This window comes from Ornithorhynchus anatinus, chromosome X1, assembly GCF_004115215.2.
Source record: "Ornithorhynchus anatinus isolate Pmale09 chromosome X1, mOrnAna1.pri.v4, whole genome shotgun sequence".
NCBI classification, from domain to species: domain Eukaryota; kingdom Metazoa; phylum Chordata; class Mammalia; order Monotremata; family Ornithorhynchidae; genus Ornithorhynchus; species Ornithorhynchus anatinus.
In genome coordinates this window covers 61985737-62004185 of record NC_041749.1, presented here as the reverse complement: position 1 = coordinate 62004185, position 18449 = coordinate 61985737, and the positions used below count along the sequence as shown (strand labels likewise).

Genomic DNA, 18449 nt, shown 5'->3' with positions numbered 1-18449 from the left:
GACCTGGGTTCTAATCCCAGTTCTGCCACTTGCCTACTGTGTGGCCTGGGGCAAGAAACTTCTCTGGGACTCAGTTTCCTCAATTGCAAAATGGGGATTCAATACCTGTTCTCCCTCCTACTTAGACTGCGAGCCCCATGTCAAGCAGGGACTGTATCCAGCCTACCTTGTATCCACTCCAGTGCTTAGAACAACACTTTAGACATTAGTAAGCACTTAATATCATAAAAAAGGTTCCTCACATTTTCCCCTCACTACCTCCATGAGATGTCCATCAAAAAGGAGGCTATTTCCAATGGAGGTAAGCATCTGAAGAACTAAAACTTACTTTAATCACTTTCTCAAAATGCACTGGACATAGACTAGCTTTGATAACTACCTATGTTATTAGTTTTGGGGTTTTTTATATTTTGAATTTATTGAGTTCTTCTATTTATCCCAAGCATTTTTCTTCTACCCTCACCTGGTAATAGCTAATGTTTCATCTAGGCTGTAAGCTCAGTGTGGGCAGGGAATGTGTCTTCCAACTCTGTTACATTATACTTTCCCAAAGACTTAGTACAGTGCTCTGCACATAGTAAACATGCAATAAATATGATCGACTGATAGCAGTAAAGCTTATTTGGTAGCTTACCGATAAGTACACAAATCACAGAAAATTCTCAATATGATCCTTTTCACTGCCTAGAGTCTATAGCACTTGCATACTGATACCTTTATGTGTATACTGATGGTGCATTTTGACGCTACTCATTTATTCATCTTTCACACACTTAATGTGTTCTTATTCTTCTGGTTTCAAGCATTTGTAAATAATTAATGGCTACAACTCTCCGGTATTACAATCTAAGCTCTTCTAGGGCAGGTCTTTTACCTTTATTGCATTCTCCCAAGCACTGTTAGCAATCAACAGTATTTACTGAGCACTAACTGTGTACAGAGCACTGAAATAAGCCCTTGAGTGAATAAAATACAACAGAGCTGGGTTTTTTTTAATGGTATTTGTTAAGTCCTTACTATGTGTCAAACACTGTTCTAAGCACGGGATAGATTCAAGTGAATTAGGTCGGACAGAGTCCCTGTCCCGCATGGGACTCAGTCTAAGTAGGAGAGAGAACAAGAGAAATGAGGCACAGAGAAGTTAAGTGACTTGCCTAAGGTCGCAAGGCAAACATTTGGCAGAGCTGGATTAGAACTCAGATCCTCTGACTCCCAGGCCTATGTTCTTTCTACTAGGCCACGCTACTGGTAGATGTGTTCCCTGACCACAAGGAGCTTGCTTGCATACGGTAGGCACACAATAAATATGATTGATTCCATATATGATCTCTCTCCCATTCATTCTTCTCCAACTAATCTGGAACACGAGCTATTTTAGGCAGATTCTAGAACCTTTACTAGATAAGAGACATGGACAGAGACACCCAGTCCCCATCACTCAGAAAAATAAAAAAAGCTTCCTATTCAGACATTTTGCAACTGTATTTCCCATCATACGGCCTACTTAAGAGCCCTATCCCTGTTTGAACAACCCACTGATCAGAAAGAAAAAAAATAATAAATCAGGTTCAGAAGAAGTGGCCCTCTCATGCCCCTCCCATTTCAAGGCTTTATGAGCAGCAGGTGAGGAGAGGATCATAGTGTAGTAGCATTGGTGCTGAGGTCCCTGCACAATAGTGCCAACCTTCTCTCGATTCACCTGTGCAACTTCTGTGAGCTGCTGCTACTCGACTGGGAAACTGTACCTGCCCAAATGGGCTGGGTATGCAGTCAATTGCTTAAGTGGAGCCAGGCTTCCTTTTGTTAACAGTTGCGGTATTTGTTAAGCGCTTATTATATGCCAAGCACTCTACTAAGTGCTGGGGTAGCCATGGTCTAAGTAGGAGGGAGCATGGGTACTGAAACCCCATTCTGCAGATGAGGGAACTGAGGCACAGAGAAGTTAAGTCACTTGCCCAAGGTCACACAGCAGGTACAGGGTGGAGCCCGAATTAAAACCCAGGTCCTCTGACTCCCAAGCCCAGACTCTCTCTGCTAGGCCACACTGCATCTCTAATAGGATTTAAGTGCTTATTATGTGCCAAGCACTGTACTATGGGCTGGGGGAGAGAAAAGATAGGTAAAACACAATTCCTGTTCCACATGGGGCTCAAAGTCTAAGTAGGCAAGAGAACAGGTAACAAAACTCCATTTAACAAATGAGGAAACTGAGGCACTTAGAAGTGAAGTGACTTGCCTAAGGTCATACAGCACTCAAGTGGCAAGGCTACAATCACAACCCAGGTCCTCTGATGCCCAGGCCCCTGCTCATTCCACTAGGCCACACTCCTCCTCAGAGATACCTGCTTCCCAGATGCCCACCTCTCCGAGTCCTTACTTAGTTAGGTCTTCTCAGATCCAAACTTAACCCCAGTCAGCGGGAATGGGTGCAAAAAATTAGCTCTGGTTAGGCAGGGGCATTCAGGGACTCCAATCTCCCAGATTCATCCCACTGATGCAGTCAGAAGAGCACTCAGCTAGACAACTTTTCAAACTAGTCTACATCCTACTGCCTTGCAAAAGCAGATACAAGTGTGCAACATTAATTTTCTTGCCTAGGTCATCCTTCAAAACAAAAACTCTTCTGTTCTTGCAGGTCTCGAGAAGCAGCATGGCCTAGTGGCTACAGCATGGGCCAGGGAGTCAGAAGGACTTGGGTTCTAATCCTGCCTCCGCCTCTTGTCTGCTGTGTGACCTTGAGCAAGTAACTTCACTTCTCAGTGCCTCAGTTCCCTCATCTGTAAAATGGGGATTAAGGCTGTGAACCCCATGTGAGACATGGACTGTGTCCAACCTGATTAGCTTTATCTACCCCAGCACTTAATACACTGCCTAGAACATACTAAGCACTTAAAAACCACTTTTTTTTTAAAAAAAAAGGAAAAGCACTACTAGGCAAATACCACCAATTGGTTTTAAGAGAATTTGGGACACAGCAGACCATAAAATTACAAAATATTTAGGAGTCCTTTTTGAATCCACTCCCCTAAAGACAAAGTAGGACTTCTTTCTATTAGGATTGCTGCTTCAGCAAATCACACCCCCAACTCTACAACCAGTTCCCTGAAAGAAACCATCTCTTTTGACTGTTAACAAGCCCTCCAAAGGTTGGAAGATTATCTTGAAGAGCTAGGTCTGACAAGGAGAGCAGACTGAATCCAATGAAGTCTGTGATCAATAAGCATTCAGGAAATTTCAGAGTAAGCAATTGAAACGTGTTGGACAGGCAACATTCGGTATTTTTTCCCCCCAAAAAAAACAGTGCTGTCCTTTGCATTGAAGTCTTTTAATAGCACCTCCTACAAAGCAGTCCCTTCCTATAAACTATTCCCTAGCTTTTGCACATTCTCTCACAGAGTGCCTCTATTTAAAGCACTCTGAAGTAGTCACAGCTGGAGGGTGAGCCAAAAGAAGTAAACAATGGTAACTAAATTGAGACTCAGAACTCATTACAAACCTTTAGTTAGGGTGTCTGCTTTAACCACCAACATGAGAGTCCTTTTTTTAAAAAATAAAATCCATAAATAATTGCATTTGTGCACTAATGAACTTTTTTATCAATTATCCCAGCAGAAAACAGCAAACAGCTAGAGAGCCATCAAAGTTTATCTTTGTTTATGGTATTTGTTACCACTTACTATATAACAGGCACTGTACTAACCATTGGGGTAGACGCAAGCTAATCAGATTGGACACAGTCCATGTCCCCCACTGGGTTTTCAGTCTTAATTCCCATTTTACAGATGAGGTCACTGTGCCTCAGTGACTTGCCCAAAGTCACACAGACACGTGGCAGAGATGGATTAGAACCCATGTCCTCTGACTCCCAGGCCCATGCTCTTTCAATAATTGAGAAACACACAAGTGCTAACCCATCGGGGAGTTAGATGATTAGTTGATTAGCAGGGAGGTACTAGTAAAGAGTAATTAGAAAGACACCTTTTTCCAATTAGAGAGTCTGTGTAAATTTGCTTAAACTATACGGCTAGATCAGTTGTTGATCAGTTAAGAAGGAAATCAGTTTTCACTCTCTTTCTCAAAAGGAAGAAGCAGATAGTCATATCCAAAATCCAGGAGCCAAAAGTTAATTTGGTTTTTCTCACTGCTCAAAAGGACTGCTTTTCCAATTACTTGTTAGCCGGATAAACTAAAAGACTAATGCTTGCAACATACTGCTTTCAAACAAGGGGAAATAGATCTCTGCTTTAGAATTACCGCAGTTGTGTAATCTCACTTCAGAAAAAGTCTCCAATTCTCCTTACCACGTTTAACAAGCTTTGGTGGTCCAACAAGGCATTTTACAAAGTGTGGAAATTATGCTGCAACCAAGAATCATGGACATATTTTATGAGTAGCACTTTATAAATATGAGAAGTGGAGCACATGAAACCCTACAGGAAAAAAATATTTGTCTTCAAAAGCATTCAAATGAGAATCTTTTTTGGAAGAGGGAAAGGCTTGGGAGTGGGAGAATATAATGCTCATGATAAAGTCCAACTAATTCTGTTTACATTTTATGAATTTACTTACTGCAACCATTTTCTCTCTGTATTTTGAAATTATGAGCAAGAAAAACATCCTAAAGAGACAGTAATGGAGCAGAGATACAAAGGCCACAATAATCTACTCTAAAAGAGTAATCAATAGAAAACAATATTAAATGTTTTCTTAAAAACAACTCCCCCTTTTGCCAAATACAATGGATTTGAATCCTGGTAATTTGTTTTAGACTGATGGGTTGTGACAAAGGGAAGCAGCATAGCCGAGCAGAAGGAGCCCAGGCTTCGGAGTCAGAGGACCTGGGTTCTAAGCCCAGCTCTGCCACTTATCTACTGTGTGACTTTGGGCAACTTCTCCATTCCTCAGTTACCTCATCTATCCAATGGGGATTAAATCCTCCTCTCTCTGATTTGGATTGTGAGCCTTAGTGAGACAGAGACTGTGTCCAACCTGATTATCTTGTATCTATCCCAATGCTTAGTACAGTGCCCAGCACATAGAAAGCACTTTACAAGTACCATCAAAAGAGGGATGAGTATCAGTTTCTAAAAGAAACTTTCGCAGCATGAGATGAACCATTTCCAAACATGCAAATAGAGTTCAAAATTCACACTGAGACATGATTACCCACTGTCACTAGCAAATAGAAAAAAAAAATGTTGGTATTTGTTAAGCACTTACTATGTGCCGAGCACTGTTCTAAGCGCTGGGGTAGACATAGGGGAATCAGGTTGTCCCACGTGGGGCTCACAGTCTTAATCCCCATTTTACAGATGAGGGAACTGAGGCACAGAGAAGTTAAGTGACTTGCCCACAGTCACACAGCCAACAAGTGGCAGAGCTGGGATTCGAACTCATGAGCCCTGACTCCAAAGCCCATGCTCTTTCCACTGAGCCACGCTGCTTCTCCATACCTGAAATACCTGAAATAGGTATTTCAGGCAGACACAAAACTATCCTACTCACCTTCAAAGTGATTCTGCCAAACCTACTGCAAATGAGTTGCCTCCAGTTATCATCCATGGGCATTTGCTCCCTCCTCACATCTGCCAAACCAGCACACTTACCCCCCTTCAAAGCCCTACTGAAAGCTCACCTCCTCCAGAAGGTGTTCCCAGACTAAGCCCCCCTTTTCTCTGCTCCTTCTCCCCACTGCCCCGACTCCCTCCCTCTGCTCTACCCTCCTCCCTGCCCCACAGCACTTGTGTATAAGCACATATTTATTATTCTATTTTATTAATGATGTGGAAATATCTATAATTCTATTTATACTGTTGCTATTGATGCCTGTTTACTTGTTTAGATGTCTGTCTCTCCCCTTCTAGACTGTGAGGCCATTGTTGGGTAGGGACTGTCTCTATTTGTTGCTGAATTATACTTTCCAAGCACTTAGTACAGTGCTCTGCACACAGTAAGTGCTCAATAAATATGATTGAATGAATGAACCCCACACGCCCATCCCTAGCCCTAATTATTTCTCTTGCATGGACAGGGAGAATGGCCCTTATTCTCAGTAATACTGATGGCTCTGTAGGATTTCCCTGCAACCTAGTGTCAAACTTAATAACTCTGGCAAGAGAAAGATGACCTGCAATTTTTTCCCCCCCAAAAAACAGCACCTGAAACAGAGGTTTACTGTAAGTTTATGTGAGCTCATTGTAGACAGGGGATGTATCTACCAACTCTACTGTATTGTACTCTCCACATGGTAAGCACTCAATGAATACAACTAATCAATTGGTTTCAATGAAACTTTGCAAAACAACAGTAACCTCCCCTCCTTCATTCCCTCTCCCCCTAGAACTGCAAGGAAAAGAGACTGTACAACTGGAGTTCATTTCCAAGCACCGTCAATAACCTAATTGCAAGTCAAGTACAATTCACCACAACAGTTCATAGCCTCCTTGACTTTAGACAGTGAGCCCTGAGGGTACATGAGCATTTAGGCTGGGTTCAGCTTCTTTGAAAGCAATGGCCTTAGTGGCCTTCAGAAAACACAATTAAAAACTATGTTGTTTTGCTCCTTAAAAGCCACTTGCAGAATTTATTCTTTGGCTTCAGTAATCCAAATGAAATGCAAAACTCTTTATTGAAACTTTGGATGGGGAAGGAGGAGGGGAGCGAGTGAGGCAGGGATTCAAGCCTGCATGGCAATTCTGAAGGAAAAGGTGATGAGAACCCAAGCCATAAACCTTGTCTTCCTAAAGTCTCTTTATTCCCTCTTCCACTCCAAAGATACCTTAAATCAATGCTAGCCTCCATTTGCATGTCATTTTCACCTTGGTTTGTCAAAACCAGGACGGTATTGAAGATGGGCCAAACAAAAAAGGAAACATCCCAAACTAATCCACTAACCAGTAGCTGAAAGTCAGAAGCAAAACACAATTTCCAAACTTTTCCTTGTTACAATTCAGAGGGCATGTCCTTGAAGACCCTACCATGAGAATAGATGAGAAGCAGCATGACCTAATGGGAAGAACCGAAGCCTGGGAGTAAGACGACCTAGGTTCTCATCCCGGCTCCACCACTTGTCTGTTGTGTGATCTTGGGCAAGATCACGTCTCTAGGTCTCAGTTTCCTCATCTATAAAATGGGGATTCAATACCAGTTCTCCTTCCTACTTTGGACTGTGAGTCCCAAGTGGGACAAGGACTGTGTCCAACCTGGTTATCTTGTATGTACCCCAGCACTTAGAAAAGTGCTTGACACATAGTCAGCACTTAACACATACCATAATTATTATTCATCAGAATTGGAAAGGAAGTAGTTTAATCATCTCCTCCCTCTTCCCCCAAATTACTGATGGCACATTGAAACTTTTGGAAAACGTTAGACACTGACCTGATCAGGAAGTGATCTGTAGATCTGGGTCGGGATGGTACACCCATATCACTTTATTTGTAAATGGTATTTGTTAAACACTTACTATATGTCGAACACTATTTAAAGTGCTGGGGGAGACAAATTAAATAGGTCAGACACAGCCCCTGTCTAATGGGGCTCACAGGCTACGTAGGAGGGAGAATAGGTATTTAATTCCCCCTTTTAATAATGTTGGTATTTGTTAAGCGCTTACTACGTGCTGAGCACTGTTCTAAGCGCTGAGGTAGATGCAGGGTAATCAGGTTGTCCCACGTGGGGCTCACAGTCTGAATTCCCATTTTACAGATGAGGTAACTGAGGCAAGAAGTTAAGTGACTTGCCCAAGGTCACGCAGCTGACAGGCAGAGCCAGGATTAGAACCCATGACCTCTGACTCCCAAACCCCTGCTCTTTCCACTGAGCCACGCTGCTTTTCGACTGTGAGCTCATTGTTGGGCAGGGACTATCTTTATCTGTTGTCGAACTGTACATTCCACTTAGTACAGTGCTCTGCACAATGTAAGCACTCAATAAATATGATTGAATGAATCCCCATTTTACAGATGAGGAAACTGAGGCACAAAGAATCATAATTAATAATTACAGTATCTGTTAAGTGCTTACTATGTTTTAGGCACTGAAATGAAGTGACTTGCTCAAGGTCACACAGCACACAACCGGCAGAGCCAGAATTAGAACCCAAGTCCTCTGACTCCCAGGCCTATGCTCTTTCCACTAGGCCACACTGCTTCTGATGGCCTGATCCTGTGGTAACTCACTTTAGGAGAACTGTGCTGACAGAATTAGAGCTAGTGAAAATTGAAGCCTGAACTTCTTCAACTATTTTAAAAATTGGAATTAAAATATGGTGCGGGGGGGGGAGGTGGTGGGTGGGGGTAGTGGGAGGATGAGGGCCTTTCAATAAACAGCCCTTCTGAAGGTGTACACTTGACTTCTTTCAATATTTTCGAAAAAGAGAGCCTAATGACAACCACTTTCTGTATTTACAGATTTTGGAAAGAAAACTAAACTCTTGATCGAAAAGAGAGGTTGTAGGAAACAGAGGAAGTTCCACTTGTCTGAGGACTCCAGACAGCCAAACCTCTTTCCAAGCTCATCTGCCCTGGCCAAGAAACCACGGATAGGGCTTGTTTCGCTCCAATACAAAGAGTGGAGGGGCCAAATGGTCATATCCACCAGCTTGCCTCTCTGAAGCAAGATTTTATTTCTTTTCTACTTCTCTAAGAGCCAATTTTACTGGGATACATTCGCAACTGGAACATTTTTTGAAGCCAGCTACCTTGCATATATATGCATTCTATTTCACCTCAGAGAGGTCTCACTTAAATATCAGACATGACACAAAAACCTGTTCTGGTCTCCCTCCTACTTAGACTGTGAGCCCCACGTGGGATCCAACCTAATTCACTTTTAACTACCCCAGCACTTAGAACAGTGTTTGACACATAGTAAGTGCTAACAAATACCATTTAAAAAAAAAAAAACAACAACCTCCCACATCAAATTTCCCTTCTTTCCAAGAAGGGAAGGCTGTGCCAAAGGTAGGTGTGATCCTCTTACTCTTCTCACAACCAACTAAAATTAGTGAGGTATTAACTAATGTCTAGATGCTGTCATATCAGCACCCACCCTCTAACCATCTCAGGCTGTACTACACATCAAAGACCAGTCCATTTTTTTAAAATGGTATTTGTTAAAAACTTACTATGCGTTAAACACTTTTAAGCGCTGGGATAGGTACAAGCTAATTAAGTCGGACACAGACCCTCTCCCACATGGGGCTCACAGTCTAAGTAGGAGGAAGAACAGGTATTTAATCTCCTATTTACAGTTGAGGAAACTGAGGCACAGAGAAGTTAAGTGACTTCATTCATTCAATCGTATTTATTGAGTGCTTACTGTGTGCAGAGCACTGTACTAAGCACTTGGAAAGTACAATTTGGCAACAGAGACAATCCCTACCCAGCAATGGGCTCACAGTCTAGAAAGGTTACACAAAAAGTAACTGGCAGATCCAGAATTAGAACCCAGGTCCTCTATCAGGCCCATGCTCTCTCCACTAGGCCATTCTGCTTCTTCCTAGTGTATCTCTCTTCTTATACCTCAAAACCTCTACTGGTTATTTCCCCTCCACGGCAAACAAAAATTCTGTCTATTGGCCTCAGGCCGCTTCACAGCTCTTCTTTCAGTTGTCTTTGGCCAGTTCTTGTCCTGGAAGCACCATCTCTCCTAATTCTTCTCCTACCTCTATGACCCCTCCTCAGTCTTCTCCTTCCCCTTCTCCAATTGTTCTAGAATAGCTGTGTTCCCCTCCCAGGTTCCCGTAAAATGGGAGCCCCTTCTGAGCAGTGGAATTCAGGAGCAGAAACTGAGGTCGAGGGAGGCTGTGCACTTAAAAAAAAATCAAATATAAAAGCATGTGATGCCATACTCATATCAAATGGGGGCAAGACTAGCTGAAAACCAAACTGTACCAGTACAAAACCAGACAAATAGCCATCGTAGGAAGAGAACAGGAGAAATGGACTTTGGCAAAATAAGGACAAGGGTAACTGAAATTGACTGGGAAGGAAAAAACTAAAGTGGAAAGGAGGGTAAAGGGGGGTGGAAAGGAGGGTAAAGGGGGTAAAAAGTATGAATTCACGGCACTGAGGAAAAGATGAAAAGAGCATGTCTTCCCTAACAAACTGCACATTTACAGTTTCCATTTGGATTTCATCAGATTTTCAATTGTCCCCTCATTTTTTATACCTGCTAAGAGCATTTTCTCAGTACCCAGGAATTATGGCTTAATTTTTCCCCCAGGATTATTTTTTCCCTCCCCATAAAACCACTAAAGGGGCAATTTCTTCCTTAAGATACATGCAGAATCACTCATAAATAGCCAGCAGGATCTGACACCAATGTAGGTGTAAATATCCACCTGGTGGCTGCAATTATCCAACTGCTATTCTAATCATTTGGCAGCCATTTGTGACCTCTGCTGGATTCCCAGAAAAAAAAAATCATTCAGTCTGTAGTAATTAAAACAGCACACTATAGTGACTCACAATAGGTTGGTCTGAAAATTTTATCATCTAGTTTCCATGTGGCTGGCAAGTGAATCAGGCCAGATACAGACCCTGTCCCACAGGGAGTCACAGTCTAACTGGGAAGGAGAACAGGTATGCAATCCCCATTTTACACATGAGAAAACTGAGGCATAGAGAAGTTAAGTCACTTGCCCAAGGTCATACAGCAGGCAAGAGGTGGAGGGGGGATTTGAACCCAGATCTCTGGCTCCCAGGCCCATGCTTTATCCACTAGGCCATGCTGCTTCCCATGCTGCTTGAAACTCACTCTAGCAACACCTACCCAGAAAGAAACCTTCACAGGCACACACAGTAAGCATTCAATAAATATGAATGAATGAATGAATTACAAGCATGGGGCATTTTAGACACAACCCCAAAGAAGTGTTTAAGCCATTAAAAAATAACAGAGAAGCAGTGTGGCCTAGTGATTGAGCAGGGGCCTGGGTTCTAATCTCAGCTCTGCCACTTGTCTGCTTTGTGACCTTGAGCAACTCACAACTTCTCTGGGCCTCAGTTACCTCATCTGTAAAATGGGTATTAATAATATGAGCTCCATGTGGGGCATGGACTGTGTCCAACCTGATTAGCTTGTATCTACCCCAGTGCTTAGTACACTGCCTGGCACATACTAAGTGCATAAATACCCTTTAAAAAAATAAAGGTGACCTAAAGGTTTAAATAAATAAATAAATAAATAAATAAATAAATAAATAAATAAATAAATAAATAAAATCAATCTTCATTTCTTAAAATGCCTGGATTTTTTCCTCCTTCCCTACCTGGGAATTTTTCCTTCGTCTCTCCTCTCAAGTCTGAGATCATTCATTCTGTCTTTCAAACTGCACCCATTGTAAACAGAGCTTAACATTAACTCAGTTCACTGAATTCCCTCTTCCTTTGAAAGAGATCCCGCTTCCTCCCCGCTCCTCCCCTCCCCCCCCCCCACAAAAAAACCACCCACACAAAACATTTCAAACTGCCATCACTGTGGCGAAGAAAGGTCCCAGGTAATTAAAAGTCAAAGTGTTCTCAAACCAGGAACAGGAACCTGTGTACACCTGTGAGGTTCTTAACAGTCTCCTCCACCCTTAGGGGAGGACACATTGATACCTTTCATTTGCTATGCAGTGTAGCCACCCATAATTTGGTGCTACATAGTGTCTTGTTGAGTCGACATGGAAATGATCCCCATTCCAGCCTATTCCAATTGCTACCTCCAAGTTCATTTGGTGGAAGATGACCTGACAAGCCAACAACGGACTAAATTGGGAGCCACAGCCTCCACTTCCCAGAGGGAACCCATTCTCTGAGTAACAAACAAAAATAGTGATTCTTACAATCAGATGCGTATTGATTGCTGTCAGAGTCCACAGGACACACACATTCACAGAAAAGGAATTTAGACCAAAACCTGGGAATATGGTGTACTTCCATGATATACCACTGCATTCTGGTTGGAGGAGTTACATGTATGTTTGGCAGAACTTGGAATTGCCTACTCTGGTCGGGTGGTGAGTTTCTGTTGGAAAAAAGTCATAATTCCCACTTTAAAAAATAAAGCAAGAGCTTAGTGCACAGCTCTGCACCCAATAAGTACTCGATATATACCAATAAAGATACAAAATATTTTTTCTGCTAACCTAAAGGAGCTGACTTTTCTTTACCTAAAACTTACTTGGCCATTTTATAATGTGTTCTTGGCACTTGTTAATTGGAGAACAGTGTGCACGTTTTTAGCAGTCAATGAAGTAGATCTTCTTTCTGATTATGTTAGCCAGAAGATACATCCTAGTACACTCACTTCGGGCAGTATACACATTTTTATTATGTGCTCTTGGCTTGAATGTGGCAAAAGAATTAATGCACTTGCTTCCAAAAATGTAAGGTCCTCTTAGATATAGTACAATGTTAGAAGAGACATCTGGGTACATGCGCTCAATGTCACAATGTGTCAAGTACTACAGAAAGTTTTCCTTTATGTAGGAATACTGCAAGAACTCGGTTTCTGTATAATAGGAGAACTGGGTATACTAGCCAGAATGAGAACTTCATTGGCTGCTGACTACTGCAGAAGAGCTAAACTACTTTTCATCTCAAACTGTCTCAACCTTAATCTGAAATTTCCTAAAGGAACAAAATTATTGAAAACACCAAACTCCATAATCTGTTGCAGGAAGAGAATTCATCTGCCAACTCTACTGCATCCCAAATTCTTAGTACAGTGCTCTGCACAGAGTAAGTGCTCAATAAATACCATTGATTGATTATCCTGCCATTAGAGAGTAAACACCCCGAGAGCAGGTACTGTCTTCTACCTCAACAATACTATTGATTTACTAAATAATGAAGCTTATCCCGTGGATCTAATAAACTTGTTTTCATTTAGCTAAGAGTGTGTGGCGGGCAGAGAGGCAGAGAACTGAAATAAATCCAGAAAGTATACTTTTTAAGCAAAGCCTTAAATACAGAATCATTATAACAAATAATTAAGTAACCTGAGACTAAAGTACACATTTGCATCAACAGGATGAGAAATATACCCCAAATTTATGTAGATACAAACTAAACCTCAAGATCAATAATCAATTCATTTGAGTTGATAGTATGCCATGCTACAGCTGCATAGTGCTACAATAGCAGAATTGGTGTCCTTTCCTGAACTTCCTTGGATTGAAGCATTGTGCCTCAAATAACAGTGTTCAGTCATAAAATCATCAAGTATACCTGAGGGCAACCTCCTCCCAAACTAGGCTTACATGCAATAATAATGTCCCTAATCTTTGCCTTACATCGAAAATAGAATGTGGAACTTATTCTAAACCCAACACTTTCATAAAGTTATCAGCACCTTGCAGTTTTACAAAAGGAGCATTTTTTAAAAAATTGTTGGTATGAATTTGAGGCCATGGACAATACTCAGTAAGACAGATTTAAGATGGTAAGAATTAAAAAATATTTAGGATCTCAAATTGCTTTGGGAAAATTGGCCAGAGAGAGCTATATTATTCTGCTACCAGCTTTCATTGCAAAAGCTATATTCTTCCTCCTTTAACAGTCTTAAAGCAAACATATTAACAATAAAAATTTAATTCCTCACATTTGATACAAGAAATCCCAAAACTCTCACCCCCTGCCCCCCTCAACCCAGCATGGTATGTTGCTCACAAAAAAGTCAAAAGCTGTGTAAGAGTCACAGGTCTAGTTATCACAAACCCCCACACCCAACTGTTTGAACTAGCTGCTGCAAATGGAGTTCAGAGGAGCTTTGAAGCCTGTAATCAATTGAGCACTTACTGTGTGCAGAGCAGTGGATTAAGCATTTGGGAGAATACACTGTAACTGGTCAAACTACAAATGATCTACTTTTGCACTGGAGTCTTACTGAGTAATAGTGGTCAGTTGTAAAATGGTAAGTATTCATACTTAAAATTCAAGATTTCTTAGTAAGAACATTGTTCCACTATTAGTAAAGAAATAACTTTGGGAAAGTTGTGGCTCCAGAGAACAACATGCTCTAAAGGGACAGATACAGTTATTGTACCACCTGAAAGTTTGCATTATAGCCCTCATGCTTTGACCAAACCTAAAATTTTCGTTACCCTATTTATTTTGTTAATGAATTGTACATCGCCTTGATTCTATTTAGTTGCCATTGTTTTTACGAGATGTTCTTCCCCTTGACGCTGTTTATTGCCATTGTTCTTGTCCGTCCGTCTCCCCCGATTAGACTGTAAGCCCGTCAAACGGCAGGGACTGTCTCTATCTGTTGCCGACTTGTTCATCCCAAGCGCTTAGTACAGTGCTCTGCACATAGTAAGCGATCAATAAATACTATTGAATGAATGAATGAATAAACACAAACACAAAAGTTTCCTCCAGCACTACATCACGTTGTATTCAAACACACCCATGCTTTGCAAAGAACATTCCCTACTCCGCAACAGCGCACTAGCTAAAATGCCTAGCAAGAGCACACATTATGGAAAAAGTGACTAATTACTTTTTAAGTGCCCATTTTTTACAGTTCAATCTACACCACTCAAATAGTAAATCACTGTGCCCTGCTTTCTTCCAAATGTTTTATTTCAAAATAGCATCTTCTCATTGCTTTTATTTTCACTTTAATAAGAAGTGTGAGACCTTGAAAATGTAAAGCTAATGAAACCAGACAAATTTTGTTAAAGATCAAGAGTCTTTGGGTACCAGCTTCTATGGCCATGTGAAGGGCAAAGAAGAGCAGGCACCTTCTATGTAGAGGGATTTTCAAATCAAGCTCTTCATATTCTGAGGTTTTGCTACAGGGATCAAAGGGTAGTTTCTTTGAAATGGAAAAACTACTTCTTCAGTCTTTAGCAACAGGGAACAATAGTATTTATTTTGATTTTGCAGATTTCATGAAATCCTCAACTAGAAAGAAGAGAATATCCTGCCAGTCTGACCACACTAATCATTCTACTTCATGACAAGTTCACAGTTACCTCTATAGACACTGTATCAAGTCGGTGTCTAAATCTGTGCCAGCATATGCAAAGACCACTTAAATCGTATTTATTGAGCGCATACTTGTTTGTAAAGCACTGTACTAAGAGCTTGTTACTCAATATCTATTTGTAATCGATAGGGAGTCATGGGAGCAGGAATTGTAGGAATTATAGTCCTATAATTCCTATTCTAAGTATTCCTTTATTCCTTCTTCCTAGTATGAAGACTTATGATACTTTGAGCCTCCATAAAATTTCCAGGAAGAAAATGCAGAGCTATAACGAATAGAGCTAAGTAGGTGGTCCAGACCATCATTTTGGGCCACTTCCTTCTCCGATGACAATCGCGTAGTGACCTCATTTCTCCATTTAATACATCTAGGTGGAATTTGGGGGCCGCAGGGGGGAGGGAAGAAGGGGAGGGAAGGTTAATGTTAAAATCATCTAATTGCTATTTTCTAAAAGCAAAATTCAGAGTTGAGGTTTATACTTTTACACTCAACTTCTGTTGCTATCAGATTCGATGTCTTTGTTTTTATAGTAAAACCCAAATAACTTTGCAGAAAAGGGGACTGATCACTCAAAGTTAGTCCTGTTAAGCAAGATGCTATAACAGCATGAAATGAAGACGTTTCAATCCTTGACAGCTGTTCTGGGGTGATAAACCACTTGGAAAATTCAACTTCAGTACAAATGGTACTGTGCGAGCCAGGATGCCTATGGAAAGAGTTGCAAAATCTAAATAAACCTGCCTAAAAATAACTGTAATTCCCACTAAACCATTTAAAGACAGACCAGTGTATTTATGGTCAAATTCCTTGTAAGAAACGTTTAAGACTGCCAATACCAGCAGTGGCAAAGTTGATATATGTTATCTGCTAAGGCTGCAACTTTTTACCACTTAAGAGTCCAGGAAACTACCTTGATAGGGAAACCACTTATCTTTGTGGGAAAAACCTCAACAGTACTTGACTCGAAGCACAGCCCCCACCCCGCCATTTATACTGTGAGACCCATTTTGAGCATAGCTGAGGAGTATGGCCTAGTGGACAGAGCACGGGTCTGGGAGTCAGAAGGTCATGGGTTCCTATCCCAACTCCGCCACTTGTCTGCTGTGTGACCCTGGGCGATTCACTTCACTGTGCCTCAGTTCCCTCATCTGTAAAACGGGGATTAAGACCGTGAGCCCTATGAGGGACAGGGGCTGTGTCCAACCCAATTATCTTGCACCTACCCCAGCGCTTAGAACTGTGCCCGGCACGTAGTAAGCGTTTAACAAATAACCTCATTTTTATTATATCCGCATAGGTCCCACGCAGTCACATACCCAAGTGTCATGATGGTGAATTGGCCCAAACGGTTAGGGATGTTCTAAACAGAGGAAAAAGGAGAACCCCATTTGTTCAGAGAAGATATACATTCAAATGCAGGTTCCTCAACAGCACTCAAACTGGGGGAGGAAAGCTACCAAACAATAGTACGGTGCTCTGCAGACAGTAAGCGCTCAATAAATACGACTGAATGAATTTACTGCGTGCAAAGCACTATACTGAGCGCTTGGGACAGTACAAGGGTACAGAGCTGGTGGACATGATCCCTGCCCCACGAGTTTAGTCTAGCGGACCTCTGAACAGCCACCAACAGGGGCTTAATCTGACGAAAGGTAGAGAACGAGGGCGGGGGGTAGAAAAAGAGAGATGGCGAGCAAAAGATAATACAGATTGTAGACGGCAGGTCGGAGAAGAGGGTCACCTTGATTCATCATCCACTCGAAACGCAAGGGTTCGGACAGCAGGCTCGGGTTACGGAGCGGTTTCCCAACCGCTTTTCCCATCCACCGATCATCATCCCCAAACCCTTCTAAAAAAGAGCAGGGCGAGGAGGAGAACCACAGGCAGAAGAGGTCGGTTGGGGGGGGGGGAGTAAGGGACGGAGGGGTGGGGACTCAGGGACACTTACAGAGTTACTGCCCCCCAGGGGGGGTGCTCCACGGGAAGCGCCGCCAGCCTCAGACTGCTGCAGTCCAGCAGTTTCTCAGTGCACTTGCAGTTGGTAGGGCAGGGCCAGCCCGGGCCGGGGGCTGCCGAACCGAGCAATAGCAGCAGTGCTTGGGTCAGCAGGAGAAGAGGCAAAAAAGAAGTCAGCGGAGACCCAATTGCTCCCCATAAGGGCCCCGCCATTTTGTATCCTGGGTTAATATACAAAATCTCCTGGTAATGGGGAGCAAGAAAAAAGAAAATAGAGTACGGTTTCGAAAAGTTCAGGAGGTTTCCCCCTCCTCCGAGGGAAAAATCAAACTAAGCTTGGGGAAGCCAAGCCAAAAAACGAGGGTCCCTGAACACTAGGCGCCCAGCGGCCGCAGCTGCAGCATCGCAGTTCTTGGCGTGAGTTCGGTCTCCGGGAGGCGGGGGCGAGAGCCCAACGTTGCCGCGGGCCCACCGGCCCCGGGGTACGGAAGGGAAAGGGCGAGTTCGGGACCGGCCTCCGCTACTCTACTGGACGAGCCGAGCGGGGCGTCGACTTTGCAGTGTCGTCCTCCTCCTATTCCACCGGCTGTTCACTGTGCCCCCCGGGCCGCCTTCCAGAGCTGCCGGAGAGCGGAGATCTGGCGCTCGGCAAGCACACGGTCCCACGGGGGCTTCGCATCGCCCGGCGGGGACTCCGGGCCCGGACACGAGGGAGACGCGCTGAGAGAGCACCGGTCCCCGTGCGCCCCTTCGGGCTTAGGGCCGCCCTGGGGTCGTCCGCGACGCTGGCAGTTGTGGCTGCAACCTCCGCGCCCGGGAGAACGCCAAGAGTCCCGAGGCTCCCCACCGCCTGCGGCCGCTCCCCTGACTCTGAGGTCGCGTCTCGGCCAAGTGGCTCCTCGGCTCCCGCAGATGGGCGGGCTTCCGTCCTCGGGGCGCTGTTCAGCCTTGGAGTCGCTCGACCCTCGCAGGCATCCCCGCTGCTGCGAGCCGGCTTCCTCGGGGATTTCTCCCTTCGCTCTCCCACCCCCCGCGGGGGTCGAGCGGCTGACTACTCCGCTACACTTGAACCAGCTTCCCCTCCTAGTGCAGACATTCACGGCGAGCCGCCCCGGAGGCCGGCGCAGCGGGTCTAGCTAGGGAACCGCCGGACCGCCCGCTCGCTCGCACGCCTAGAACAATCACTTTCCGAACTCTCTCTTACCTTCTTCTTTGCCCCCACCCCGTCACGCCCCGGGGCTGAGGGCCCACGTTGGATACATTGCGAATGCACGAGCTTCTCACTTCTCATTGGTCCTCGGGACGGAGTCCGCACGCCTCCGGCTTCGAGGGCCCCAGCCCATTGGAGCCCCTGCCAGAAGATCCCGCCCCCCCCGCCCACCTCCCCTTCCCGCCGCCGGGACCTCGGCGCCCCCGCCCTCCTTTCCCACCCAAGGTGTGAAAGGCGGAGGGAAAGGGGGAGGAGAAAAGGGGGAGGCACGTCTCAAGCCTCGGAAAGAAGAACC

General features: G+C 43.8%; 1 protein-coding gene across 4 annotated transcripts in view; it reads right to left on the bottom strand.

The window, feature by feature from the left end:
- Positions 1 to 18192, bottom strand: part of LRIG1 (leucine rich repeats and immunoglobulin like domains 1) — a 141519-nt gene extending 123327 nt beyond the window's left edge. The window contains exon 1 of one of the 4 annotated variants that reach the window (XM_039910145.1): positions 16937 to 18192. In XM_039910145.1, the coding sequence (XP_039766079.1) occupies positions 16937 to 17157 (221 nt within the window). In that variant the 5' untranslated portion in view covers positions 17158 to 18192. Of the gene's footprint in view, positions 1 to 11275; positions 11324 to 16936 lie in introns of those variants that run through there. The other 3 variants (XM_029050657.2, XM_029050656.2, XM_029050658.1) reach the window with 3 other exon arrangements.
- Positions 18193 to 18449: the final 257 nt, after the last annotated feature.